The 27,789-nt window shown below is 39.9% G+C and overlaps 2 protein-coding genes and 1 non-coding gene across 8 annotated transcripts; 2 read left to right on the plus strand and 1 right to left on the minus strand.

The window, feature by feature from the left end:
* The first annotated feature begins 216 nt into the window (after window positions 1–216).
* Window positions 217–12,672, plus strand: klf3 (Kruppel-like factor 3 (basic)). 2 transcript variants are annotated; one of them, XM_041983606.1, is made up of 6 exons: window positions 217–515; window positions 7,050–7,110; window positions 7,615–8,071; window positions 9,509–9,611; window positions 11,708–11,874; window positions 11,994–12,672. In XM_041983606.1, the coding sequence occupies exons 2-6, from the start codon at window positions 7,069–7,071 to the stop codon at window positions 12,173–12,175; spliced, it is 951 nt and encodes a 316-aa protein (XP_041839540.1). In that variant the 5' UTR covers window positions 217–515; window positions 7,050–7,068; the 3' UTR covers window positions 12,176–12,672. The 2 variants fall into 2 exon arrangements, with proteins under 2 accessions (XP_041839540.1, XP_041839539.1); XM_041983605.1 differs by lacking the exon at window positions 217–515 and adding an exon at window positions 2,534–2,914.
* A 4,497-nt stretch (window positions 12,673–17,169) lies between these two features.
* trnap-agg lies at window positions 17,170–17,241 on the minus strand. Its single transcript has one exon. It is a non-coding gene; the product is annotated as a tRNA-Pro (tRNA).
* A 409-nt stretch (window positions 17,242–17,650) lies between these two features.
* Window positions 17,651–26,656, plus strand: fam114a1 (family with sequence similarity 114 member A1). 5 transcript variants are annotated; one of them, XM_041982692.1, is made up of 13 exons: window positions 17,651–17,760; window positions 18,942–19,259; window positions 19,730–19,814; window positions 20,400–20,638; window positions 21,253–21,387; window positions 21,622–21,774; window positions 21,865–22,045; window positions 22,893–22,978; window positions 23,758–23,985; window positions 24,106–24,248; window positions 24,755–24,827; window positions 25,267–25,320; window positions 25,629–26,656. In XM_041982692.1, exons 2-13 carry the CDS (start codon window positions 18,948–18,950, stop codon window positions 25,734–25,736), a joined length of 1,797 nt encoding a protein of 598 aa, XP_041838626.1. In that variant the 5' UTR covers window positions 17,651–17,760; window positions 18,942–18,947; the 3' UTR covers window positions 25,737–26,656. The 5 variants fall into 5 exon arrangements, with proteins under 5 accessions (XP_041838626.1, XP_041838628.1, XP_041838629.1 ...); XM_041982694.1 differs by having other exon boundaries at window positions 24,109–24,248; XM_041982695.1 differs by having other exon boundaries at window positions 21,865–22,006.
* Window positions 26,657–27,789: the final 1,133 nt, after the last annotated feature.

Consider the following 27,789-nt stretch of genomic DNA (forward strand, 5'->3'; position numbering starts at 1 on the left):
ACGTTTTGGCTTTCACACATGAGCCTTGTTCATTTTGGTTAAATGTAACTAAAGTTGCACGACTGCGTTTCCTGTTGGCTTCTTCCACCGCACGTGAAATTAATTGCAACACGCATGCACACGCACGCGCTCACACGGGCTGGACCACCCCGCCCTGGTCACGCCCAGCGGTCCGACCCCATGAGGAGGACTGACAGCGGATCATGTGACGACAGCAGCAGCAAACTCCTAAACGACAAAGTCGGAGAGGCGCACGCACACACCGTGAGACGTACACACACAGAGAGGAGTTTCGTAACTCGGGGAAATTTTGGCGGAGCCATCGATCACCGGGGCGCCTGTTTTTCCTCTGAGCCTGATGTCAGTGACACCGCGGAGAGCCGAGCGCCGCCTGCGTCAGTTTTTCAGCGGAATTATCTAGTTTCACCCTGAGAGGGATCCTGTGCCGTCCAGCAAGGCAGCTGTGAAACTACACACTGACCTGCAGGATTAGACCGCGCGCCTCCATCCGAGAAGTAAGTCTGCATGTGATGTTCCTGCTGAGAACTCCGGTAAAGCTCTTTAATAGTTACATGTGGTTGTAGATGGGTTGTTGGATTGTAGTATCTTTATTAGCTGTGGGCGCAGGTGAATGAGAAAAACCGGCTTGTGCGTAATTAAGTACTTGATATAGTTAATTGATTAGTAGATTGAACAGAAATGCCTGGAATAAACTGTTTACTCTGTTTAGGAGTTTATACATTTCCATATTTTTATGACTAAAAAGGGGTTCAGTTTTCTTATATAGTGGTTGACATGACTAATGATCTTAACAATAGCTGATAACTTATGTAACCCTAATATAAGTCAGCAGAGGGACAGAGCCCTATAAAAAGACATGCTGCTGTTCTTTAACGGATGTGGCTTCATTTGAGAGACCTCTGATTGTGGGATTTATTGTTAATTTATGTGTAGATTTTATTATAACCTGTGGAATAATTTAAGGTTCAAAAACTCTGACCATGATTCCTGCTCTTTAACTAGTCTGTTAAAGGAAGAAAAACGCTCATCAGATTTTTTTGTTTTTATTACACATTTAAATCTTAAAGAGTATTTTTTACGTTGAGAAGCTGCGATCAGGTAAATGAAATGGCTGATTTGCATAATTACCGTGGCAATTCTGATCTTTTGAGGTCAGACAGGCTGGTAGTCGTAAAACTTAAAGCTGATGTAGGATCGAGTAGTAGTGTGAGAGTGAGAGATAATGATAGGCTGCAGTGCACACAGCAACGAAAATGTGTGAAACGTGTGTGTGTGTGTGAGGCAGAGCGCAACAGATTTAAACACTCCATCACACCTGAGCTTTTCTCTCCGTCCTCCAGTCTCACTGTATCTTTTACAATACACGTCTCTTTCCCTGCATTAGTGTGTGTGTGTGTGTTTCTGTCTCTCCCTGTTTCCTGTGCTTTGTTTCAAGGCTGAGGCTTGCGTCACACATTCCACTTGGCATATGAAGCCCTTATCCTGTTTAGAGCCCAGAGAAAGAAGGGAGGAGGAGTAGAAAGAAGGGAGGAGAGAGAGATGTGGGGGGTAGACGGGTGGAATGAGGGCAACATCCCTCTCTTCTTCTCTCAGCCTCTTTGTTTTAAATTCATTCTTTACTCGCAAAACACCAAAAAAAAAAAGAAAGAAAGATGAGTTTCTTGTCCTTTTTATACCTCCTTTTTTAAAAGGGATTTCTTATTTGTCCAACATGAGGGCGGCACACACATACGCACAAATGCACACCCACACGCCCCAAATACTCCACCCATCCCTACGCCTCCTTTCCTGAATCAACATGCTGATGTTATCTAGTGGAACAAATGCACACACACACACACTGCTCAAAGGGCATGTCCTAGGGAACATTAGGGCTAAACATTAAGCTCAGGGATGCTCAATAGTTGGTGGTTCTCCATTAGAAGTTAAGGGAGGATACTCTGATCCACAGATAGCCAAAAACCTAAAAAGCTGAAGGTAGTTACACAACTTAACTCGTACCAGCACACACAAGCACACTTAAATTTATGTTTTTGAGACACGCACATGCTCAGCTGTTTGTGTGTGCATCTCCTAACCACTGGATTAAGCCACTGCGAGTAACCCTCCCCCCCCTCGATTTGTGAGGTTCATTGAAGTTTTGTCATATTTCGGTTGAAACCCACTTCATTTTCTTCCCCATTTCTGTCTCAGCTTGTTGTTTCCACTTCCATTCTGACATAGTTTGGTCACAGTGACTGTTTTCTTTGCCCTCTCTCCTTCCAAATCCAAAGCCCCCCCCCCCCCCCCCCCCCCCCCCTCCAAACTCTTCTCCTTATTCTCCGAGTGGGGAGGTGCAGTGTGGGGGGGGGGGGGGCAGACAGGAAACCACAGGCCCCCTGTTGCAGCACCCCCCCACCCCCCCCCCCACCACCACCCCCCTTTTGGCTTCACTCTTCTCTTCCTCCTCCTCTCCTTTACGCCCCCCAACCCATCACGCAGTTTGGAAATAATAACAGTCAGGCTGAACTCAGGACTTCCGCTTCTCTCTCTCTTTCTCCTCTCCCGGCTCTGCTCCCTCCCTCCTTCCTGCTGTCCTCGCTTGTCTGGAAAACATCAAAACGCTGCTCCCTTTGACAAGTTTGACTCGAGGTGTGTGCACATGTGTTTGCCTTTGTCACTGTTTGACAAATCCACTGTTTCTTTAAACCTGTGTATCCAACTTTTGTGTGTGGATGTGTCTCTGTGTGTGTGTGTGTGTGAGTGTGTGAGATGATGGATCCTGTTTCCTCTCCCCTGCTGATGGCCCCCTCTGGATTCCCCTGAGGTCTGCAGGCCTGCAGCCCCACCGTCTTCTGGAGAGGAGCTGAGAGGGACTATGTGCCTGTACATGTGTGTGCCTGTACATGTGTGTGTAAGTATGTATGTGTGTGTATGGATGGAGGAGTGGGCTAGGGAGTTCATGAAGGAACAGGAAGCCAAAATAAGAAGATTGGGGGGGTCTGCATTGGGGCCCTAAAGTGAGAGGAGTCAGCAGAACATATGCTATTAAGGGAGTCAGGAGCAAGAGGTGAAGTAAGGGGTTGAGATCAGGGAGCAGTTTAGGGGTGAGAGGTTTAAAGGTAGAGCAAATGTGTATGAGTAAGGTGTAAGAGAGGAACTGTGGAGCAATAAGATACTAGAGGAGAGCTCCCAAAAAGTCAAACACTGGAATATTAGCTCGCCACCTGGAGGAGTCACGCCATTAGCTCAGATTACCACTAACAGCGAAGTGTGAGTCAAGCTGCATTGTGTGCAATAAGTTCCAGACTTCAAACAGTGAAGCAATGTTGCCCCTGTTGGAGTTTAGCAATTTCAGGTGGAAGTGACAGCCGTGACATAAAACAGCGCTGTACCAACATGAGTTGAGACTGATGAAGAGAAAGAGGCTGTAAAGTTTAGAAAAGTCAGAATCAGAAGAAGGGAAGTGTAGGCTTGACTGTGTGTGTGTGTGTGTATTTCGGCATGTTCTTGGACAAAGCTGTTGTCTGGAGGTTTCTGGTCTCTCTGGTGATCTCATCATCTCCAGCCTGTTGCCATTAGAGCATTTGTGTGTATGTGTGCGTGTCTGTAATAATTTAGCCCTTCAGTGATTTAGTGTGTGTATTCTGTTGAGCTAGCAGAAACTCGGCGAGTCGGTAGCCAAAGACTCCAAGCCACAATATTTTCCCCCTTGCTCATGTTGTTTTATATCATTCATAGAGTGGGAGAGAATAAGAAGGAGAAGAAGAAGAGTTGTGGGGGGTGCTGTGTGCTTCAGGTAAATACACTAGTAGAGACATGAGGAAGCGGGTGAGGAGGAGGTGTTGGAGAAGATCTGGAGTCTTGAGGGTGGAGAAAGGAGAGGGAGGGATATAGGAAGTGTTTGCTGAGTGGGTTGGGGTTGAGTACACAGTAGCTCTACTGACCTAGAAAGACAATATTTGCAGACATGCACAAACACACACCCACTGGTGCACAAGGAGAAAAATACTCCTCAGCAACTCGATCATGGCTTCTTATTTACCATATATGTGCAACGAACACGGCTAAAGAGGAGGTGCCAGATGAGAAAGGAGTCTGCTGTTAGAGTCATCTTCCTTAATTAAAAATGAAGAGTAAACCTATCTGCTGAGTCCTTCTGAATATGTTGCTATAAGTAAAACATCTTTCCTGGTATTTCAGCACATACAAGCGTTCACAGTCGTGATGTACCTGCTGTACCTGACTCAGATCTCACCATCATCCAAGCCGCCGTAAAACAGTGATGAGCAGTTAGCGCTCCAGGCCGTAAATAACTTGTCTTTGTGTTTTAAATAACACACATTTTGGCTTCACATGAACGGACCTGTCAGAGGAGACGAGTATGATGAGTGACCTCTCGCAGGAATGGTATGGTCCCGCCTGTGCACGAGGTTTTTTGAGGAATTAAACCTCAGAAGACGGCTACTGGCTGTTCTAGTATTTGTGAAAGATTAACTAAAAGGATTTCAAGAACATTTCCTCTGCACGTGAACATATATGTGCATGTTCATAGATCCACACGTGTGGGTTTCGAAAGCCCCTCCAGCTGATCTCACTCTGAAGTCAAAAGATAATTGGCACTTACTGTACTAGAGAGCTTGAAGGAGGCTTAGTGTCATTCAAATATTTGTTTATGTGGACTTAGCTTTGTTTTTTTTTAATTGTATAACACACTGTTGACAAGAAATGTTCATGTCGTTCTCCACAGGGAAATAAAAAGGGAAATAAAAAATAAAAAGGGTATTGAATAAATTTCTTATTTTCTTCCATATTTCCAAAAACATATGTTAGCACCATTAATAAGCAGCATTCAGACATCTGTTAGATAATTTATTTCACATTATACAAGGGTGAAGCAACTTTAATAACTACATTAATCACTTTTCCCTTAAAAGGATTTTATTCAGGATTATTATTCCACCTAATTAAACCAGCTTTCATGGCACAGAGGAGTTATTTTTATTACCCAATGCATTCAGTAGCATTTAATGTGCTCCTGTAATTCTGTTTTCTAAACATACTAAAACAAATTGCTATTTAATATCTGGTTAGTTTGAATTCTTGCTCAGACAAAAATGAGTGCTGATGTTTTGATTGTGGACACCTGTAGGTATAGTTTCAGTTTTCTGACATTTATGGTTTCTGGTGGTTTCCATTGATGACACCTTGTTTTTAGGAGTAAGGACCGTTATAGCTGCAAGTTTTGGGAACTTCCACAAAAAGTTGCTGGTTTAACACACCCGAAACTGACTTTTGGACATTTTGAATGTCTTGTTTTTGTAGTGAAAGTACCTGTAAGCTGCTTCCTTTCTCCTTTTCCTGTCTCATGATCTATTTGTGCTTCATACTGGCTCATATTGTCAGCTCAGTGTATGATTCACAGCCACAATAGGACAATCGTTTGACCTCTAGTTGAACTGTAGTACAATTCAAACCCGTATTAGGAAACACACCCTCAAAACACACACACACACTCACACACACACACGAACGTCCCACCTGACCGAAAGCTCTTTGTTGCTTTGGAGCCGGGTAAAGGGTGAGGCTTCAGCCGTCATATTTATACCCTTCCTGACCCAGCCAGCTAGCATCCTGCTCTTCTATTGGTCTGCTCCTCATCTGGAACCGGGTTTTATATCGGTGTGTGTGTGTGTGTGTGTGTGTGTGTGTGTGTGCCTTCCCGTATGTGAGCGCTAGGGCGTGATAGCCTGTGTTCTTCCCCATTTGTTAATAATTAAAGGCTAACTTGTCTCCAGACTGTGGACTTTAAACAGGTCACACACAAACACAGGCTCCCTCAGGGTAAATTCTTTGACAGTTCATGTTGCCTTAATGCTTCAGTGAACAAACAAACACACAATAACGCTCATAAACACCCTTATTTAAGTACAAACAGTCAACCCAACAGCACCTGGCCATTCAAAGCCAAGGTAACTGGACCCACCTTTGAAACCTCACACCGTTTTATCCACATACTTGACAGGTCTCAGTAGGTGGTAAGTTTGTGTGTGTGTGTGTGTGTGTGTCAGCATGTTTGAGGTGTGAAGTTTCACTATCTTGTTTGACACCGGGAAGTTTCTCGCCACATCACACCTGGAATTAGAAAACAATGCACCCTGAAGTCGAATAGAAAATTTCCGAAGTACTGAACATCTTCAAACAATGTCCACACTGTAAACTGAGGACAGGATGTAGAAAATCTAACAAAAATATGTTTAAAGTCATTTTCTGAAGACATTTCATGGAGAGGTTGATCATGTGCACACACACACTTTGCAGTTATCTTTCTCGACAACAGCTTGATCTTTCTACTTTCTATGACATTTATCCCTGTGTAAGATGTGTTGTGTGTGTGAATTTTTTAAATAGTTTCTTTTTCTTACTTGACTGATAACTAGTGTATTTTCTCATTGAGGCTCCTCGTCATGTCAAAAAAAGAAGACATAGGTCAGAGAAAAGCCTGAGAATTTTATCCACACTGATTTAATGTTTTTCCTTTGTGCTGACCTCATTAATCATCTTATGACCCCTTTGATTGATCTTTTGACCTCTTTTCGGGCCCCGATCACTAATTTGAGAAACATTACTGAGCTGTTAAAGGACTTGATTTTCTTCAGAATGACATTTTTTTCTCTTGGTTTGCAGACATGGAGCTGAAGTAAGTTGTAATGTCTTACTGCAGGGTTGTTTTGGCTCTTTTACTTAAAATCAGGTTGCAGGACTTTTTCCTAAACAAACAACATACTTTTTTTTTTTTAATATATATACTTTAGTTGTAACTCTAGAAGCTATGCTGGCATTCACGCTGGTATGGATGCATTTTACATTCACCAGAGCTGAAGAGGGAAGAAAGCATCCGGGAAAAGTTTGCAGTGCATCAGATAGAGATGAAGCTAGGTTCAGAGGAGGGGGTTACAGTTATCAGATAAGGTGATTTGCTCTTTCATAAGTGACTCCTGCATGTGGTTTGTGTGTGTGCTGATGGTTGTGTGTGTTTGCTTTTGTAGGAGCCTGGCCTGGGCAGCCATGCTGATGTATGATTACCCTCTGAAGACAGACATGGAAACGGTAAGACCAGTGATTTTGTGGCAGTGTGGCTTTGGGTGCTTGTGAATTTGTTTTAGTGTGCTCCCATCATGCCTGAACAAGTTGTTGATGCCCCTTTCACACCCTTCCATCCTCCTCCCTCCCTCAGATAAATACACAGGCAGATGCAAACAACTTACACACTCTCCTGCTACGTGTCTAGACAGACTGGTTCTCACATTCCTACTCTTCCTGGACAAACAGACTGCTATACAGTGGACATTTGCATACAATGGTTATACACACTGCCAGGCAACGGGCTAATGCACACACACACACACACACACACACACACGATACTCTGACACATAACAGTTACCTTCCCATAAACAAAGCGTTTATATAATTTTTTTGGCTGGTTGTAGTTGTTTGTAAGGCTGAAACTTGTTTTTCATGTTATTCAAGGCAGAACGGAAATGTTTAACTCTGTTCTTTTGTCCTCTTTCCCTGCTTCCTTCTCCTGTATCCTCTCTTTCTTCTCTTCAGTCCTTCTACTTGGTGAAAACCCCAGAGCGCTATGGTGTGATCTTTCCCCCTCCCGCTCACTACTACCAGATGCCCATCTTCCCTCCGACTCACACCCCCAGCAACACATCACAGACCCAGCTGGAGCCTGTGGATCTGTCACTTAGCAAGCGCCCCCCTTCTTTCTCCTCCTCTTCATCCCCTCCTTGTTCCTCCACCTCCCCTTCCAGCTCCCCGTACACTCCAAACAGCTCACCCACCCGCTCCTCACCTCCACACTCTCTGCAACACTCTTCGTCCCCCCGCACCCTGTCGTGGGGGGACAGTTTGCATTACCCCATCGAGGTGGCTCCTATGTTCCAGACCCCAGGAGTTGTGGTGCCTGTGCCTGTCCTCTACCCCTCGCCTATTTCCCTGCAGATAATAAGGAGCCAACCTGTTGCTGGGGACGACGACCGAAGTAGAGAGCACAAGCCAGGTAAGACCTGTTTACTGAATTGGTTTGTTCATGTAAAGACACATCCAATTCTTTCTGGGGTTTTTCCTTTTGGTCAGTATGTTATCTTACATTTTGTACATGTGGAAGGTTTGCAAAGCTGCAAAGCCCAACAGATAAAGTCATTATCTCCCACAAAAGACATTGATTCTGAACTACCTGACCATTCAGAGTAGACTGGGCATTTTGCGGCAGGAACATTAAAGAGGTGGGGACTAAAAGAAACTGAGGTGCTGCAGCGATGTGATCTATAAGAAACATTAAAGTACAAAAAGCCACAACATACAATTTTAAAAATTTTTATAGTGACACAATATAGGCTCTTCAAAATTTAACTTGAGCTCTACAAACGGGGAACACCATGTGTTCTCCTTGGTTACATGAACAGAGCTACAGCTAGAGTTCAACCTGGCCCTTTGAATGGACCACCACCCTTGTCTTATTATATGTGAACTTTTATTGTGTTGTTCACTGAATGACACTGTTATCATTAAATTTGGGTTTAAGCAGACCCCCCCATAAAAATACATAAATCAGAGCAGCTTAATGTTTATTAACATGTGGGTACCTTGAGGACAGATGGTGCCAAACTGTGGCAAAGTGGCCGCCTCAACTTCACCGACTTCACCTCAGCTGTCTGCACTAAAGCCTCTCTATTACTTTTTCTGCTTCACTTTATCAGAGTTGGCTTTTGCAGACATTATGTTCACATAATGCACATTTTTCTTCAGGCAAGCCTGTAAATTTTTTCATTAGTGCTATGTGCCATGTTCATTTGTTCTTCCCCAGTAACACATATACTGATATTTGCACATATTAATTAATCTCCCAAGTGTTTCCTTTACAATGACTCAAAAAGTACTGAAATAGATCTTGTGGTTGCAGCAATATACTCAGTTTATTATGGATATGCAATTTTTTGAGGAGAGGCCTAAAAAATAGGCACAGGGGTTGAAATGGTTAAAGTACACTTGTGCTACTAAAAGATGTAAAAAGATTACAGAGTATTTGAATCATGCAAAATTAATAATAAACTTGATTTTAAAAATAATAATGAAAAGAAATCAGTTTAAAAGTAAAGATAAAATTCCAAGAAGAAATATAAATATAAATATATCAACCTCTTTAGTTTATACAGCAATCAGGAAGCACATTTCTCTTTTGTTTTTAGAATAACACTTTCAGCAGATTTTCATAGGAAGTATGCCTCATTCTGGTTCTGTATTCTGTGGACAACTAGGTCTCTGAATTATTGAACTTTGTATTATTGAAACTTGAGTAACTACCAGCTTTTATCAATGTGTGTAATGGCCACAGATGGAATTATTTAGTCAATTAAAGACAGAAAATACTAAGACTAAAGTTTAGAAGATAAAATGCAGATTGGTCTAAAAACTTATACTCTTAACTTCATGGCAGCGCCAGATATCTTCACAAAGGAGCGCCATCCGGACCTCTCTCGTGACTCCAACAGCAGCCTCGAGAAGACATCATCAGTCATCCGGATGACACCAGAGTACGAGTGAGTAGCACAGACACGCAGAGCTGAGAAGTTTTAAGAGAAGCCGCAGAAGTTTCACAAGCCGCAAGGCATGCTGCTGTGTGCTTCTCCTTTAGCTTTCATGGAAGTGGTGGTCAGAGACTCTGTTTCAGCTGGACCCATGACAAGAGCTGTTCAAAGTCAGGTGCAGTCCCAGATATAAGTTTCATAACACAGGGACTGATGAGTGTGCTACAAAGATCTCATTTTTAATCCTGTGGAGAAAAAAAAGAAGAAATGATGATGGAGACTTAAAGTTAAATGATCTTGTTTGAGAAAAAAACAGCTTATCCACTTATCAAATAAATGAGTGAATTCCTGAACATAACAGAGCTTATCTTTCTCTTACTGTCACTGGGGAAGCTGTCTCATATGTGCTCATAGTTAAGAGTTTAAATCTGTTCAGTTTACAGAAATAAGAGAAACTCCGGCCTTTTTATTTCACCTCAACTAAAAAAAATGATGTAAAATAATAAAATTAAAAAAGAAAAGCCGATCAATCAATGTTTGACATGATGGCGGTGACTGTAAACAACTTGTAGTTGGCTTTTTTGTCCTAAGTCACTTGGGAAGAAGGTTCAGAATGTCATCTTGTGTTCTCAGGATTGAGCCACAGTGATAATAATCTACATTTCCTGTCAGCTCTCTCAGTATACTGCCTCAAAATTGGAAAAATGTTCAATAGTGGTTAAGAATGTCTTCATATACAAATATAGACATCCATATAACATATGACCATGTAAAAACAGAAAACACTGTACATACTGTACATGGGGAGTGTTAGTCTGTCATTCGTCTGTGGCATCTTCCACTAGAAGCTGATTACCTTTTTTTCCTTAGCAGCCTTTTGAACATAATTTAAGTTTCTGACAACCATCTTGATCTTTCCGCCTCTTTCTATCTATTTATCTTTTCCTGTGTTGTATTCCTCCTCTTCCCTCATCTCTTCCTCCTGCTCTTCATCTCAATGTCTTCTCTGTTTTCTCCAAAATGAAGGCTTCTCCTCAAAGAAATAATTGCAGGTTGGTTGCACATGTAATAGTCGAGCTCTTGAAGTAGTTCTTACCTGCTTTTGTGAATGTGTGTGTGTGTGTGTGTGTGTGTGTGTGTTTGTGTGTTTGTGTGTGTGTATATGTAAGTTGAATCCACCCTATTCTTTTCTGTTGTCGGCAGGGTGGTTGCCTTCACTGGCCTTTCTTGTCACCATGCCAACCGTGAAATAAAAGGGATCCTCATGAAGAAAAAAAAAAAAGACAGCTGGGTGTGACTTTTATCTGTCAACAACTCTTTGCTGAAAACACACACACATGCTGTGTATCATACACTGTAACCAAACACTTAATAGGTCAGGGGAGCTTGTGTGTGTATAATAATGATGGGTTGGCCGGTGTGTATTTAAGTGTGTGTTGTGGGGGAATTTCTGCACATTCCTTTTTCATAGAATTGATTCATATTTCAACACTTGACACCTGCTCTTAACTGCCATTTAGACACACACACACATACACACACTCTGACTTTCAGGACAGAAAAAAAGAAAGATACCTCTTTTTAAATTTTTTTTTCTATTGAGTCATTCTCTCCTTTCTCTGTTTGCTTTTGTTCTCTTCTCTGACATTGTTTGATGAACTAAAGTTAGATTTATATAGATTAGCTTAGTTTATACACACATCATTCAGACACAGTATGCAGGGATGTTGAAGCCAGTCAGCATTTCTGGGCTCAAGGATGCTGCAAAGCTGTCCTCTACTTACAGTTTTTTTTCTATGCATGTGACCACTTGCATCACATTTTAGTGAATGAATTGCTGAATGGTGGATTCACAAATGCCAAAGATCACAGAGGTGACAGGACAAAGCAAAGGCATGGCAGACTGGGAAAAGGTGGAAGGGTTTTTTTTTACTTCTATCCTGACAGGTAGAAGTTGTTGCACAGGAGAATAGTTCTAGGCAAATTAAACTTGTTTAATACTGTGACATGGCGAAAGAGAGCTATGGCGCCCTCTGGTGGTCAAACCACACAAAGCCTGATAAAGCAACTAGTGTCAATCTGTTTCTCTTCTCTGTGTCCCTTTTAAGGTGCAACAACCCATCAGTAATAGTTCACCCAGGCCCAAAGCATCCCCTCCCCGCCGACTCTCCTGACCCTCTGAAGAGGCGGCGAATTCACCGCTGCGACTTCTCCGGCTGCAACAAAGTATACACCAAAAGCTCCCACCTCAAAGCACATCGTCGGACACACACAGGTGAGAGGCCTCACTTCAGGGGAACAAGCCAAGCTCTCCCAAACACATTTTTGCTATAATCATTTTTAGTATCTCTTTTTCTTCTTTTACAAGCCTGGTCTTATTTCTGCTCTGTACAGGGGAGAAACCCTACAAGTGCACGTGGGAAGGCTGCACATGGAAGTTTGCCCGATCAGACGAGTTGACGAGGCACTTCCGCAAGCACACAGGACTGAAACCTTTCCAGTGTCCCGACTGTGAACGCAGTTTCTCCCGCTCCGACCACCTGGCTTTGCACAAGAAACGCCACCTCCTGGTGTGAAGCCCTCCACTGGGCAACTTGAAAGAAACTGTGCCAGCTTGATGGTTGGACTCTACCACCGAGACTTGACAAGGTGAAAATAGCTGGCACAGTGGACTCTGACAGGAAGTGGGGAAATGTTTCTCAGGGTGCACGTTTGGACCCCTTGTTAGCCGGAGTAAGAGCTGGCGTCAACTTGCTACACTCTGCTCAGCTCATTTTGTCATTTTAAAAGGTTGCTGTGTCAGATTTCTGATCAGCTGTGGAAGGTCCAAGCACTTTTTTTAAAAGTGGCTGCAGCATCTCAGCTGGCCTGAGAGCAGTAACACCTATGTGGAAGCATCTTTGTGCAACATCAGATCTCATTTCTCTCCATGCATTTAAGTGAAAATTAAACACATGCTCATATCATTAACTAGTTAGGCCAATAAAATGTGAATCTTTTCAGAATGTATCATATCACACCCACTGTGCATTGTGTATATATATATATATATATATATATATATATATATATATATATATATATAAAATATATATAAAAATACACAAACATACATACATACTCACATGTATGTATGTAATGTAACGCTAACTCCTCCTTCATGGGCCACATTAAAACACCACACAGCTCATCTGCCTCTATTTGCTTACATCATGAAGTGATGACAGGTAGCCAAAGCTTGCTTTTTTCTTGGACATGCAAATGCAGCACATCACGTGCGCTTATCAGAAGGAGCTCAATTTTGGTCTTGTGTGCTTTCGGGTGCGGAAAAGTGGGCTGTGGGTCTCAATCGTTGTCAGAGTGAATTTCTTTTTAATTAACGTTTTAATTTAGAAATGTGAAAGTTGCTACACAGGGGCATTATCATGCGAGTGAGAAAAATACACCACTCAGTTGATTAAAGGGTAGAAGAAATATAATGTATCATGTATTCATATATATATATATATATATATATATATATATATATATATATATATATATATATGTATGTATATGTATATATATATATATATATATATATATATATATATATATATATATATATATATATGTATGTATATGTATGTATATGTATATATATATATATATATATATATATATATATATATATATATATATATATATATATATATATATATATATATATATATATGTATGTATGTATGTATGTATGTATGTATGTATGTATGTATGTATATATATATATATATATATATATATATATATATATATATATATATATATATGTATGTATATGTATGTATATGTATGTATATGTATGTATATATATATATATATATATATATATATGTATATATATATATATATATGTATATATATATATATATATATATATATATATATGTATGTATATGTATATATATATATATATATATATATATGTATATATATATGTATATGTATATATATGTATATGTATATGTATATATATGTATATGTATATATATGTATATATATATATATATATACATATATATATATATATATATATATATATATATATATATACATATATATATATATATATATATATATACATCCGTTTTGGATATATATCCGTTTTGGTTTGTGATGTGACACCGTGGTAGCCTTCTTTTTTGTATAACATTTTTAGAAAGAAAAAAATGCAAGGTTCAAAGCAGGGAAATTTGCTCTTAAATTCTGGCATTATAGGAGCGGATGTGTTTCAGTCCACTGTACAGAATACAGTAAGTGCTTTAAAAGTAAAAAAAAAACTCAGTAATCCCATTTAATTTTGATAATAGGTCATATGATAGCAAATGTTTTGCTAAATGCCATCTTAATCATAGAGCACAATTTTTTACACCTTCTGGAGAACAAAATAGTTTAAATAGCGTCTTTGTACATCTACAAATGTGCACTTTATCTATATAAATCTATATATATATGTATATTAATACAGTATACTGAATATCATTTACAAAGCCAAACATTTAAAATCGCACCAGTTTGTTTTCTGCTCAAAGATTTGCAGATGGATCAGAAACCTTAAAGCAGGTGTCTTAGGTTGTACAGAAACACACATGGCGAATGTAGCAGTTCAACTGATCTGCATTTCCTCCTTGATACCTTTTTTCTTTTGCTTGTATATGTTTTTGTATCTCTGCACATGCAAGTTGTCATATATTATAATTGATTATTAAAGTAAAAAAATGCAATTAAAGGTTTTTATTAAGCATGATTTTGATACTCTATTAAACATTTCTATGATGTTGTCTTTAATAAACCATTTTAAACCTTTTTAATCCAGTTGTTGGCAATTCAAAGGGAACGCGTTAAACTGTGAACACATAACTGTACAGGTTTATTTGTAATTTTTGCATTTTTAAAAAGAATATTCCTACTACTTAATAAATTTATTGGTAACATTTGCAAATTGGATTATTCTTGTATGTTCTTTGAATTATTACCATTTTATTTTATGGGTAGTTAGCTGTCACTGTCAATATAATTATTATAAGCTGTCCCAGTTATATATTAATAACAGAGAGAAATAATGATTTTAAGTGAGCGGTTTTAGCATTGCTATGTTGGGGTAAAAATGTAATATGAAAATAACTTCATATATATATATATATGTATGTGTGTATATATATATATATATATATATAATAAAAACAATTGTCCCCTCGCCCAGTATCTTGGCTGTTCCTAGGACTGCACTCTTCTGGACCGAGATGTCTGAGGTTTGTCCTGGGATCTGCTGTAGCCACTCTTCCAGTTTGGGGGTTACTGCCCCGAGTGCTCCGATGACCACGGACCCACTGTTGCCTTCACTTTCCAGGCCTTCTCAAGTTCTTCTTTCGGGCCTTGGTATTTCTCCAGTTTCTCATGTTCCTTTTAGCTGATGTTGCAATCGCTTGGTATTGCGATGTCAACCATAACGGCTTTCCTCTGCTGTTTGTCCATCACCACAATGTCCGGCTGGTTTGCCATTACCATTTTGTCGGTCTGGATCTGGAAGTCCCACAGGATCTTAGCTCGGTTATTCTCTACCACCTTCAGAGGTGTTTCCCACCTTGACCTCGGGGCTTCTAGTCTGTACACCGCACAGATGTTCCTGTACACTCTACCAGCCACTTGGTTATGATGCTACTTGTAAGCTTTCCCTGCCATCATCTTACACCCTGCAGTTATGTGCTGGATTGTCTCAGGGGCCTTATTGCACAGTCTACACCTGGGGTCTTGTCTTGTATGGTAGATCTGGGCCTCTATTGCTCTGGTGCTCAAGGCCTGCTCCTGTGCAGCTACGATCAGTGCCTCTGTGCTGTCTTTCAGTCCAGCCCTTTCTAGCCATTGGTAGGATTTCTCGATATCAGCCACTTCAGTTATCTGTCGGTGGTACATCCCATGGAGGGGCTTTTCTTCCCATGATGGTTCTTCCATCACCACATGATTTGTTTTCCACTGCCCGAGACATTCACCGAGCACTTCGTCCGTTGAGGCCATCTTCCTGATGTATTCAAGGATGTTGGATGTTTCATCCTGGATAGTGGTTTTGACACTCACTAGTCCTCTGCCTCCTTCCTTGCACTTAGTGTACAGTCTCAGGGTGCTGGATTTAGGGTGGAACCCTCCATGCATGGTCAGGAGCTTTCGTGTTTTCACATCTGTGGTCTGAATCTCTTCCTTTGGCCAGCTTATTATTCCTGCAGATTATCTGTTGACTGGTAGGGCACTTCTTAAGTCCGAATGACATTCCGATGTCATTGCTGTAGACCCTGGTTATGTGGATCAGTGAGTCAATGTCTCGCTCGCTCTTGGCATACAGCTTGATGTCATCCATGTAGAGGAGGTGACTGTTGGTGGACCCATTCCTGAGTCGGTATCCATAGCCAGTCTTGGTGATTATTTGGCTGAGGGGGTTCAGACCTATGCAGAACAGCACAGGGGACATGGCATCTCCTTGGTATATGCCACATTTGATGGACACTTGTGCAACTGGCTTGCTGTTGGCCTCAAGGGTGGTCTTCCACTGCAGCATTGAGTTTGCAATGAAGGCTCTTAAGAGTCCTGTTGATGTTATACATCAACAGCATTACATGATCCATATGTGTGGCATTGAGTCATAGGCATTCTTGTAATCAATCCAGGCAGTGCACACATTGGTATTCCTGGTTCTGCAGTCCCGAGCGACTGTTCTATCTACCAGCAGCTGGTGTTTTGCTCCTCTGGTATTTTTTACCAATGCCCTTCTATGCTGTGCTCATGTATTGATCCATGTGCCCACTTATCTTAGCAGCTATGATGCCTGACATGAGCTTCCATGTGGTGGGGAGACAGGTTATGGCCGATAGTTGGATGGAACTGTTCCCTTCAGGGGATCCTTCTGGATCAGGATTGTCTGACCTTCAGTTAGCCATTCAGGGTGGGTCCCATCCTTTAGCAGCTGGGTCATGTGTGCTGCCAGGCACTCATGGAGTGCTGTTAGCTTCTTCAGCCAGTAGGTGTGAACCATGTCAGGCCCTGGTGCTGTCCAGTTTTTCATACTTGACTCTTTGTTGAATGTCTGCCACTGTGATGGTTACTGGTTCTTGTTCAGGGAGGTTACTGTGGTCTGCTCTTAGATCCATCAGCCACTGTGCACCGCTGTTGTGCGTTGCCTCTTTTTCCCATAATGCTTTTCCAGTATTGTTCAGTCTCCAGCCTTGGCGGGTCTGCCCTGTTGTTATTACTCTGCCACTGAGAGTACACTTTAGTTAGTTGAGTTGAGAACAGCCGGTTTATTCGCCTTGCTTCAATTTCACTCGTGTACCTCTTTAGGCGTGTGGCCAAGGCTTGGAGTCGTTGTTTGGAAGTTTGTAGTGCTTCAGGTATGGGCATCTGGCTGTACTTTCTGGGGACCTGTTTTTTCATTGCACCTTTCTGGAGCTCTGATAGATGGCTCACTTCTCTCTGAACTGCCTTAATTTTAGCCCTTACATGTATGCTATTTTTACTTTAAAAATCCATTCAGCAAAAAGTTGGGCTCGTCCGGGATTTGAACCCGGGACCTCTCGCACCCTAAGCGAGAATCATACCCCTAGACCAACGAGCCACGACAAGTGCGACCACTCACATCTCATTACTTTCAAACAATCCGAGCTCGGGGTCATGTCTTTTCGTTTTTTTTGTTGTCATAATATCTATTTTTGTAGGACGCAAAGATCGATTAGTTGTTTTGATGAACTGAGCTTAAATATAAAATGCATCCTGGGCTCAAACACCATTACCAGAGCCCTCTAGCAAAGCGTTTCCCGTTTAAAAACGTATTTTATAGTCCATACATTAACGTAAAATAGGACATTACAGCCTCGTCAGCTTGTAAAGATCTATTTTACTGTATACCACAGTGCCAAGACAATAAGCCTTTGTAATCCCTTGACTAGCCGTTGTCGTCCTCGCAGTTTTAGCTTGTTTGTGTCAGACACGCGCAGCGTTCATAGCAGCAGCAGAAGCAGCTGCTGTGGAGGTAGGGAACTATCTTGGTGGCTGTTACTCTCTGGCGCTGTCAGTGACCACCGGCCTGCCGACGTGGCGGGGCGGAAGAGAGGAGCCGCTGGCTGGCACCAAACGGGTGAGCTGCACCGTCACTTTTCCCAACAAAACACAGCTGTCTTTGAGCTTTATAACTTTCCTTTATCAGCATGAACTAACGTGCGTATATCTGTTGCTAAGAATTTAATGAATTAACTGAAGTGCTTGTGTTTGTGTCAATATGTTTGTGTCGCTGATAAAAGAAAAATGACTTCTCACAACGAGTTTTATATAGTAAAGCCGTGTTTGCATCTAGTTTTCTGGACGTAATTCTCTAAAGTGTCGTGCTGTCGTGGGTTTTGTTTTAAAAGGATTTTAAAAGAAGCAGCGGTTTAAGTGATGTTTGCTTATAGACTATTGTTAGCCGTATTATAATAGTATTCATTTTAGAAGTTTACCAATTTAGGAATTCGTTGGCTGCATTGATAAGCTGTCCATTAGTAAATATTATTTTATGGTTAAATTGTAACATTGAAGGTGTTGCACTAAATATCCCACTTTAGTGTTAAAATATAAATTAGTTTGCAGGCTTTTAGAATAATTTCCTGGGTTAAAATGACACATTCTTTTAATGAAGCTGTAGAGCCATGTTTTGCACAGGAATGATCATATATTAAATTTAGTTAAACGACTTTTTGCTGCCAGTAAATAAACTAGATAGTGATTGAAAAAAATTGACAGTCAAATGGATGTACATGCAACTACTGGTCACAAGATGGCGGAATTGTTAATGAAATGTTAGGTTAGAATGAACAGAAAACATTACAAAACATTATGCAAACCCTGATCAAAACTTTGATATATCATGTTAATATATATTTTCTAATCGACAGACACTTAAGTAATTTGGAGAAAATGTTTAAAATCTTGGTTAACATAGGTTTAAAGATTTGTTTGTTTACAAACACTCATTTGGACTTTGTGCTAAAGGGCTGATATCTACCTCTGTCTTCACATAGATTCTCTATCCAGACATTGTTGTTATTCTGACATAATTGGAGACATTATACAAATCCAAGCAGAGCTCCAGCCCACTTATGTCTGCTAAAAAATCTGATCAGCCAGAGTAATAAAAAAAAAACAACAAAAAAAAAACAACAAATAAGCAAGAGATTTAATCACAAAACAGAGACAGACAGAGCATGACACAACATTCATTAAGATACATTTCTAATTATGTATTAGCAATTACTCCACTTTTAAAGCGCCATCCTCTTGCAGATCATCATGGCTTCTCGCTCTGATGCAGAGCCCTGCACAGATACCACACCTCCTCCTGAGCCCCTACATGCTGATCCCAGCCCCTGTGAAAATGCCCTACCTGTCCTCGAAACCCCCTTAGATCCGCTGCAGCCTCCTCTCATCCCTGAGAGTTTTAACATTCCACGGTCCACAGAGGAGAGAGCAGCAGAGGACACCAGCAGCAAAACTGGCACATCAGAGGATCACCTAAAGCCACCCGCTGAGGATCAGGTGGTCGAATGTGACCAGCCAGTGAGCCTGGAACCAGAGGCAGGGCCTGCAGAAGAAGATGTGGAGGTTTGTGACCCAGATTTCTCCACTCTGTTTGAGTTTACCCAGGGTGTATGCAAGTCTATAGTATACCTGCTCATGTTTCAATGAGTAAGCCCACTTGTAAATCCTCCCTGATGTTCATCACATTGCACAATGTGCTGTTGCACTAATTGTTTATCAGAATCACCATCAGTAGACAAAACATTAGCTAATAAAGGATTTTCTTTTTTTACCAGCTTGATTATTTTCCATCAAATAAAAGCATAAAACAAACAAACAGCTGTAGCTTAACACTTATTCACATTTGCATAATTTGTTTTGCTTGAATGACAGTGAGAGTTTAGTAGAACCTGGTTTGGGAAGCTGAAATGAAATAAGCACAGAAGAATAAAAGGATAATATAATATGGACCAAATAATTGTTAGTAGCAGTCATGCATGCACATGATGTCTTTTCCATTTAATCCTGTGATATATATATATTTTTGTGTGCAGATGCCACCCCAGCAGAAAGAAAAAGGTTGGGGAGGTTGGGGTTCATGGGGGAAATCTCTCCTGAGCAGTGCCACGTCCACAGTTGGTACGCCTTCTGTTTAAGCTTCATCCCCTCATTTTTTTTTATTCCCTCTTTCAGTTTTATCTTCAGACTTTTAAACCTTCATCACTAAAATATAAAAAAAGTTACATGGATTGAACTTCTCTTGTTATCATCAACAAAGATGCAACCTTAAACCCCATTACAGGTTTATTTGACTTTAAACTATTTAATTTAAGCCTTTATTTAAATTTTTGTTCAGTTTATACTCTAAATGTAGGACAACTTTAACAAATCTAAACTGATGTAGATTTAGCATTAACTGCTATAAGAGCTGCACTTTTATTTTAAGTTTTAAGATTAAAATAAGTACATCACTGAGGAAATTTATCAAACAGAACAACTTTAGTTTTGATGGTTTAAGGATGCTGTTGAATACCCCCACAAGCTAAAATGAATATTATCTATTCTTTCACTAATTTAAAACAGTTTTCTGGACAGTCTCCTTTTTCACTTACTAAACTATTGCCCTTTTTCCTTCGGTCCATTATCACATGGCCATATAACTCCAATAATCCAGTCACATCGTTTCTGTTGTAAATCTGTATCTTTGCATGTGTCTGTGTGCAGGGCAGAGCCTCACCTCTGTTAAGGTGAAGGCAGGGGAGGCTCTTCGTCTCCACAGGACCTCAGTGGGAGAGGAAGCACAAGAAGAAGAAGAGGCAGCAGAGGAGAAGAGAGAGGATGGAGGTGAAGGTGAAGGTGGAGGTGCCAACCCATCCAGCTCGGGGGAGTCGCCATCTCCGAGTGCTGCTGCACCACCTAGCAGAGGCGTTTTTTCAACTTTTACTCACGCTGTGCAGAATACTGTGAGCAAATACAGACTCACACATCTTAAAATTTAATTAATTCACTTCTCGCCATATTAGTTAATAACTGACTGTTGTCAGTACAACCAGTGCTGTTTGTTTATTTATATTTGCTGCTGTGATGGTTCACTAAACATAACTACTATGACAATAACACATAAAGGGGCCATAAAACATAAATTTATGGATTTTATTAGTTTGTAAGAGTCCAACACACCACAGCTAAGTTATGTACAGTAAAACTTAACACCACAGTTCAGATTTTAACTTAAATTCCTGCATAAATCAGTTAAACAAAAACTGATGAAATATCTCATTTTAAATTGGAAAGTCCAAAATTTGAGCCAATATGCAATATCAGTTTTCTTTTTTTTTTCTGGCTGAGTCCATAGTTGCTTGAAAAATTAATAATGGTTCAAATGTTGAAGAGTAAAAATGTTGACTTGGTTCCTTAAGATTTGACTCAGAATTCAATATGTTGACTTTTGACTGTTTCTTGGTTGTTTTTGCTGTGTATTTGACAATTTAACCTTCAATAAAATTTTAATCTTTGTATAATTTCCCATATTTTTTTAATAACTTTCTTAAAGCTCATTCTTTTCTCTGCCTCTAAGGGTAAGTCAGTGATCAGTGGAGGTCTCGATGCCTTGGAGTTCATTGGAAAGAAGACCATGACTGTTCTTGCGGAAAGTGACCCAGGTTTCAAAAAGACGAAGACTCTGATGCAGAGGACGGCCTCGCTTAGTCAGGCATGCAGATTTGTACACACACACACACACACACACACACACACACACACTCGGAATACCAGCATGTCTCCTTGCAGCTGACAAAAAGTAATGTGGAACATGTTTTTTTTTATGTGTGAGAGTGTAGTTGGACAATATAATCAGCTGATTTTCAGTAGAAATTTTCTAGTTTGTAATTTCTCTACGCTAACCGGTCTGTGCTTATGTTACACTGACTGGACACTGATTTTTCAGATGCTGAAAGAAGCCAAAGAGAAGGAACGAGCACGTCTGAGTAACCAGCCAATCAGTACTCCCACAGCTCACTATGGGATTCTTTTTGATGACTACCAGGGCTTGTCACATCTGGAGGCCTTGGAGATCCTGTCCAATGAAAGCGAAGCAAAGGTGAAGCAGCAGACTCTGGAATATGCATCACTTTTCAGAAACGCTGTCTGTTTTTATATACTGGATATATAAACATGTCCCAACTCTTAGGTCCAAACCTTCCTCTCTTCCCTGGAGGAAGAGCAGCAGGAGGAACTGAAAAACGAGTTGATTTTCATCAAGGAGATTTTCATCAAACAGCCTGAAGAAGAGGAGGAAGGAGAGGGAGACCAAGGACAGACGAAGGATAATGGTGATCTTAGTTCCCAAATACAGTGTTCTACCCTCTTATGTGAGTGGCTCAGACCAGCTGACGGGAGAGGCGATCCCCGAGCCCTGACCCAGGATCAGGTGGCCTTTGACAGACTTTGATTTAGCCACATGTGCTGAGAGGAGAGTTACTTCTGAATCAGAGCTTGTGTTTCACTTTGGCTGAACTTTCCAATTAGTTAATGGCAGATGACGCAGATATTCAGTGATATCTGGTGCTATGATGAGTTCTGTGAAATTCTGTCATAACTCAGGAAGCAAATAGATGATTATAACTTCTATCGTGCTATCTTATCTTCTCTCTTATTAGGAATTAGTTTTGGGAATTAGTGTTGGAACATGCTGTGTTTCTTAACATTTGCATCAGCAAGAGAAGCAAGTTCTCTGCCACAGTGAAACTCCTTGTTCTATTATATCTCACCAGCCTCACATTACGTTATATTTTAAAGGTCTTACATGTGTGAAAAGGTATCTTCAGGCAATGTCACAGATGTGCACAGTTCAGAGCAGGAACCTGGAGGGTGGAACGTGATACCTGATCCTGGGTCAGTGTTTGGGGGCCTCCGACACATTCACACCACAGTCACTAAGAGAAACAAGAGACTCTGTCAGATCAAAACACTGAATCTGCATGTGTGTTGTACATGTTCAGCTCTACATGTAACAATACAGATTTTGGGATTAATTTGGCATGAATACAAGAAGGCAATTCCCTGCTGAAGGCAAGCAGGAATGTCGCTATGATTTCAGCATGGGGGTAATCAGATGTTTACACCTGGTTTGAGGCTGCATTAAACATATTAGACTTTATCACACTAGATTTATTTATGTCGCCATGACAGCAGTGTTTGTTTGTGCCTTTTTGCCAGCTGCTGATGGCGAGGAGTTTGTTAGCGTTCTTACTGAGCTGCTGTTTGAACTTCATGTTGCTGCAACACCAGACAAACTCAACAAGGTGAAACACACACACACACAAGAAATCTTAGCAAAACCAAACACACACAAATACACTGTACAGTTCTACATCATGTTTGAGTGTGAAAAACAAAAACTGGTTTACCCTGTTGGGGGCGTTTTGAGTCATTATGACCCACACAATTCATATTTTTAAAGAAATTTTAAAACACATTTTAACAGCAGTATAGCTGGTTTTCATCACAAGTAATGCTATGTTGTTTACAGCTCAAAAACACATTTAGGGCTAACTACCCCTTTAAGTATGTAACCAGAGGAAGCCAGCAAGGTCATCAACTTGCTGGCTTGTTATTCACAGATACTTTAAGTCAGTGGTTACCAAACTTTTTTAGTAACAACCCCCAAAATAACATACATTGGTGTTCACGACCACCCCCTCGCCACAACTAAGAGGTTTAATTGTGTGGAATATCAAATGAGTCATTCTGCAGCCATCCTTTAAATGTAAGGCCTAAAAATGGCCAGAATCTTCATAAATAAGGAGGATAGTGTTTTTTTGTTGGATTGTGTGAAAAGCATTGACAAAGCACCCAAATGCCAAAAATGATCTTTCCTCTTTAGTTTTAGGCGACCAGCATGTGCCATCATAGAAAATTAGAAATAACTGAGTTAGATTGAATCGATTAAAGCTGCATAATCAAATTCACATTTATAGAGCCGACATTAGCGTAGAAGCATGTATATGCATCTTATTAGCATACATCAAGATGGTGATCTCTCACTATGCAGCTCTGATGGGCGGTAATTATGCATCTTCAGGCTAGAATGAGGGCCCATGATTGGGTGAACAAGGTGGAACATCCTGTCACTACGGAGACAGTTGGCAGGGAAACGCAGGACAAGCCAGGAGAGACCTCACCTGGAGAGAGCAAAGAGGAGGAGAAGATGAAAGCTGGAGAAGAGCAGCAGGAGAGAAGGATTGAAGGGGAGGAAATGAAGAAAGAAGAGAAGGATGAACCAACAGAGAATGACCCCAGATCTGTAGAGGTGAGGTCATCTCAGTGTTTGTTATTCAACCCACTTCCTCTTCAGCTGTCACTGCCTGACTAAATTTTATGTACTTATTTAGTGTGTTTGTTTGTGTTCGTATCTTCATCTCCATCTCTGCAGGCAGTCTACCTGTCATCAGTAGGCAGTCTGGCAGAAGTGACGGCTCGCAGTATTGAGCAGCTCCACAAGGTGGCAGAGCTCATCCTCCATGGTCAGGAGTCGGAGAAACCAGCCAGAGACCAGGCACAAATTCTTACAAGGTACAAGTGTGTTTATGTGTGTTTACTTGTGTTGTAAGGGCATAAATAATACTTTGAAATTAGATTGTTAATTACATAGATGACTTACATAATATAGATGCGGTAGTCTATAATGTGAGAAGTGTGTTTAAGTGTTCATGTCTGTGTTTGGGATGACCGGGATGACATTTTAGACAAAGTGTGTTTGTGGGGTTCTTGTTTATATTACCTTATTAGAAACTTCTCTGGTCAATTACCAACCTTATCTCCAGTCCTTATGGATACCAAAGCCTGGCCATAGTTCTGGGGTTTTGTTGGGGTTAGGGCTCAGGTTTAGATTATACTCAAGTTAATGTCATAGTTTTACATTAACTGGTAATGGTTCAGGTTATAGTTAACGTTTTGGTTATACTGTTTATGATGAAATGCAGTGCAGTGTCTAGATCATGGTTTATGTGTGCTATGCATGGAGCACAATATAGAAGAATGATGTTTGCTATAAAATAATAATTTTCTTTTCATTTTAGGTTGACATGCGCCATGTGCAAGGAGGTGGATTGTTTGGCCAAGAAGTTTTCTGATACCTTGCTTCTAGTTGGGGTAGGTGAGAATATGTGTACATTTTCTGCTTGACTGTTATTCATCATCCTGCATGTAAAAAAGGCCAAAATCAGCAAAACACTTGCCTTTCTTGCTCTGTTTATCAAAAGCTTCTGACTTGTCTTCAGATCTAATCCTCAAATCCATTCACTCACAGTTCAATCTTTGAAGCAGATCACATACATATATATACACGTAAAAAATAAATGAGATGAGGATTTAAGATTTTTATAAATATGTTATATGTAGTTAAATCAAAGAACTTTAACCATGACTGAACAATATACCATAGATAGAAAACAATCTATAACAGACATCCCCTGTACAAGACATATTTAGCAATAGAAGTTTTCTCTTTGTACTTGATTTTTCTTAAATATAGTCTTAATTTCTACTCCAGACATTGAAGATTGTTAAAACCAGTGTTGCTGTCTTTCAGCCCCAAAGAAAAGCAGAGGACTTGAATCCATTTGTAGATGGTGTGCTGCTAGAGGTGAGACCTTTTTTTTATCAAATAATCATGATAATAATCAAGGAATTTAATTAATTGTGTATCTTTCTTTGCATTATGATGGTAGCTGAAGTCTAACATTTATTTGACAAAAGGGTGAGATGTGTTCAAAGACTTTAAAATTAAGAAAAAATCAAATTACATTTGAAGATGCACTTTAGACATTCTTCCACTGTTTTTGGTTGGTTGGTGAGCAAACCATGACATTGTATTATATGCTCCTCTTGTATCACTGCTTCTAAATGATAAGATGGTGATGACAATGATAAAGATCATGTTTTTTTCTGCAGGGTTCCAATAGTACCAACTACATCCATAATGCATTTCAGTTGCTGCTGCCAATCCTGCAGATCTCCCACATTCAGAATCAACAGTGCCAAGGCACAGCAGAGCCATGACAGCGCTAACACACATACCATCTGCTCATCGGCTTGTCTTAATGTATAGTTGTACAGTAAAGTGTAAAGTCTAGATATTACAGATTAAGTGCTTTTGTCATCAGTGAGTGCCATACAGCAACAACAGACAGATAAAAGAAAGAATATTAAGTCTTGAAGATAACAGATTAATTAAGTATTCATTAATGTAGAAATGGCAAACATGCAGGTTGTATCTGTGTGTCTACCAGCTTATATCTCTGAATTTTGTCTGTCTCTATTTTTGCTGTAAAGAAATTAAACTGCACTCAAGCTCAGTGAAACTTTATTCTGTGTAACAAATGTTTCTCCATTTTCTCAGACAGCTGAACCAAAAACAGAAAATTACAGATTGTATTGAAGAGATTAATGTAAATTGAGTTTTCTTTGCGCTCCGTACAGTTAATTGTTAAGAGAAATAACACTCATGGAAGTCTCTGTTTAACTGTTTTACTTTGGGTTTAAACTAATTTTCAGTATTAATAAATATACACAGTAATTTCTTGCTTGCATGTTGTCCTGTTAAATTAAATAAAGCAACACTACTTTATTTTTGGTTCTATTAGTGTGTGATTAAAAAAAATCTTTACATTAATTAATGTGGTGCAGTAGTTCCCTCATTATGCACATTAAATGTGCAATAGAAATAAAATAATATCTCATTTTAATTTCTATAATTAAAATGTTCAAAGCTTTCTATTAGAAAACTTGGTTCTTACTCTTAAAAAAGTGGTCGAACATGTTCTGTCTTGCCAAGAATTGGATGAATTAGATTATTCTTCGTTCAGTAAATGTGGACTTTCATCTGGTTAGCTTAGCTTAGCATAAAGAACGGTTGAAACTGCAAACTTCACAACAATTGCCAACAAATAATGTGGAATAAAGCATTATATTGAAATACAGGCTGTAAGTATAGCATTGTTTTTTTTCCTTTGCCTTCTTCTTTTATGATTCAAAAGTAGAAGCAACTATTTTGTGGCAACTTTGAGGTGCTCAAGTAGTGAGCTTGTGGTCACACAAGGGACTTTATGAACAGTTTCATTTTGTTTACATTATTATTTCATTCATTATAAATATATTGACATTGACTCAATTAAAAAAATACTTAATGTGGTATTCAAATTGAATGTTGGTGTGAGTATTAATAGTTTTTGTGGAACAAACAGATTGTGGAATTGGAAATTATCCAAAATGACCATTTTCTACTTCTAAGATAGAAAACAAGCCAGAATTGCTTTTTGATGAGGCTAGCCATAACTTGCAATCCAAATAAATAACAATGCATTATGCTGTATTTTGTCCATATCAACTCTACAGCAATATGTTGGACAGTTGTATCTGTATGCCTTATCTAAAAATTCACTAACTGAGAGACATGCCAATAAGTTTTATTACAGCATCAGTCATTCTCTGATTTCTCAGAGCTAGCAGCTAAGCTAACTGGTTGGTGTTTAACTGACATTACAATAAACATGCGTGTTTATCAATCTTTGTCCTCAAAATCAAAGGTTTTAGTGAATTGCCACTCATAAATCAACCACAGTATTAAAACCTCACAGGTGAAGATTAATAATGTTGATTCTCTTGTGTCATGCGATGTTGGGACGGAAAGTCTTGTAAAATCTTCGGATGTTATTTTGACCAGCCAAACATTCGAGGAAGGCAAGCACACCTCTCATTGCAACAACATTGCCTGATGGGGGCACTCTACCCCAGCAGGATAACATACTCACCACACACACAAAATATATATATATATATATACAGAAATGTCTTAGACAGTATATAACTCATCAACCCAGCCTCCAAACTTCACCCTTTTAAGTCTGATCAAGCAGGATGTGCCCTAACCAGCACAACCTTTGGACAAATCCTGCCACCAACCACAGTTCCTAAGAAATCTGCTGCCAACATTCCTACAACACACACCATGGGACAGATATCCCATGTTTGTGTCAGAGCCATTTGGCCAGCACAAGGGTGGAAAAATAAAACTGTTATTGCAGTTTTACGTAGAAGCTGGATATCTTTTGCT

Source organism: Melanotaenia boesemani, chromosome 4 (genome assembly GCF_017639745.1).
Source record: "Melanotaenia boesemani isolate fMelBoe1 chromosome 4, fMelBoe1.pri, whole genome shotgun sequence".
Classification (NCBI taxonomy): domain Eukaryota; kingdom Metazoa; phylum Chordata; class Actinopteri; order Atheriniformes; family Melanotaeniidae; genus Melanotaenia; species Melanotaenia boesemani.

Coding starts and splice junctions, on each gene's coding strand:
- klf3 (XM_041983605.1), top strand. Junction 8,072..9,508: donor AAGTAGAGAGCACAAGCCAG/GTAAGACCTGTT, acceptor ACTTCATGGCAG/CGCCAGATATCTTCACAAAG. Junction 11,875..11,993: donor ACATCGTCGGACACACACAG/GTGAGAGGCCTC, acceptor TGCTCTGTACAG/GGGAGAAACCCTACAAGTGC.
- fam114a1 (XM_041982692.1), top strand. CDS start 18,948: ATGGCTTCTCGCTCTGATGCAGAGCCCTGCACAGATACCACACCTCCT. Junction 19,260..19,729: donor CTGCAGAAGAAGATGTGGAG/GTTTGTGACCCA, acceptor TTTTGTGTGCAG/ATGCCACCCCAGCAGAAAGA. Junction 21,388..21,621: donor GGACGGCCTCGCTTAGTCAG/GCATGCAGATTT, acceptor CTGATTTTTCAG/ATGCTGAAAGAAGCCAAAGA.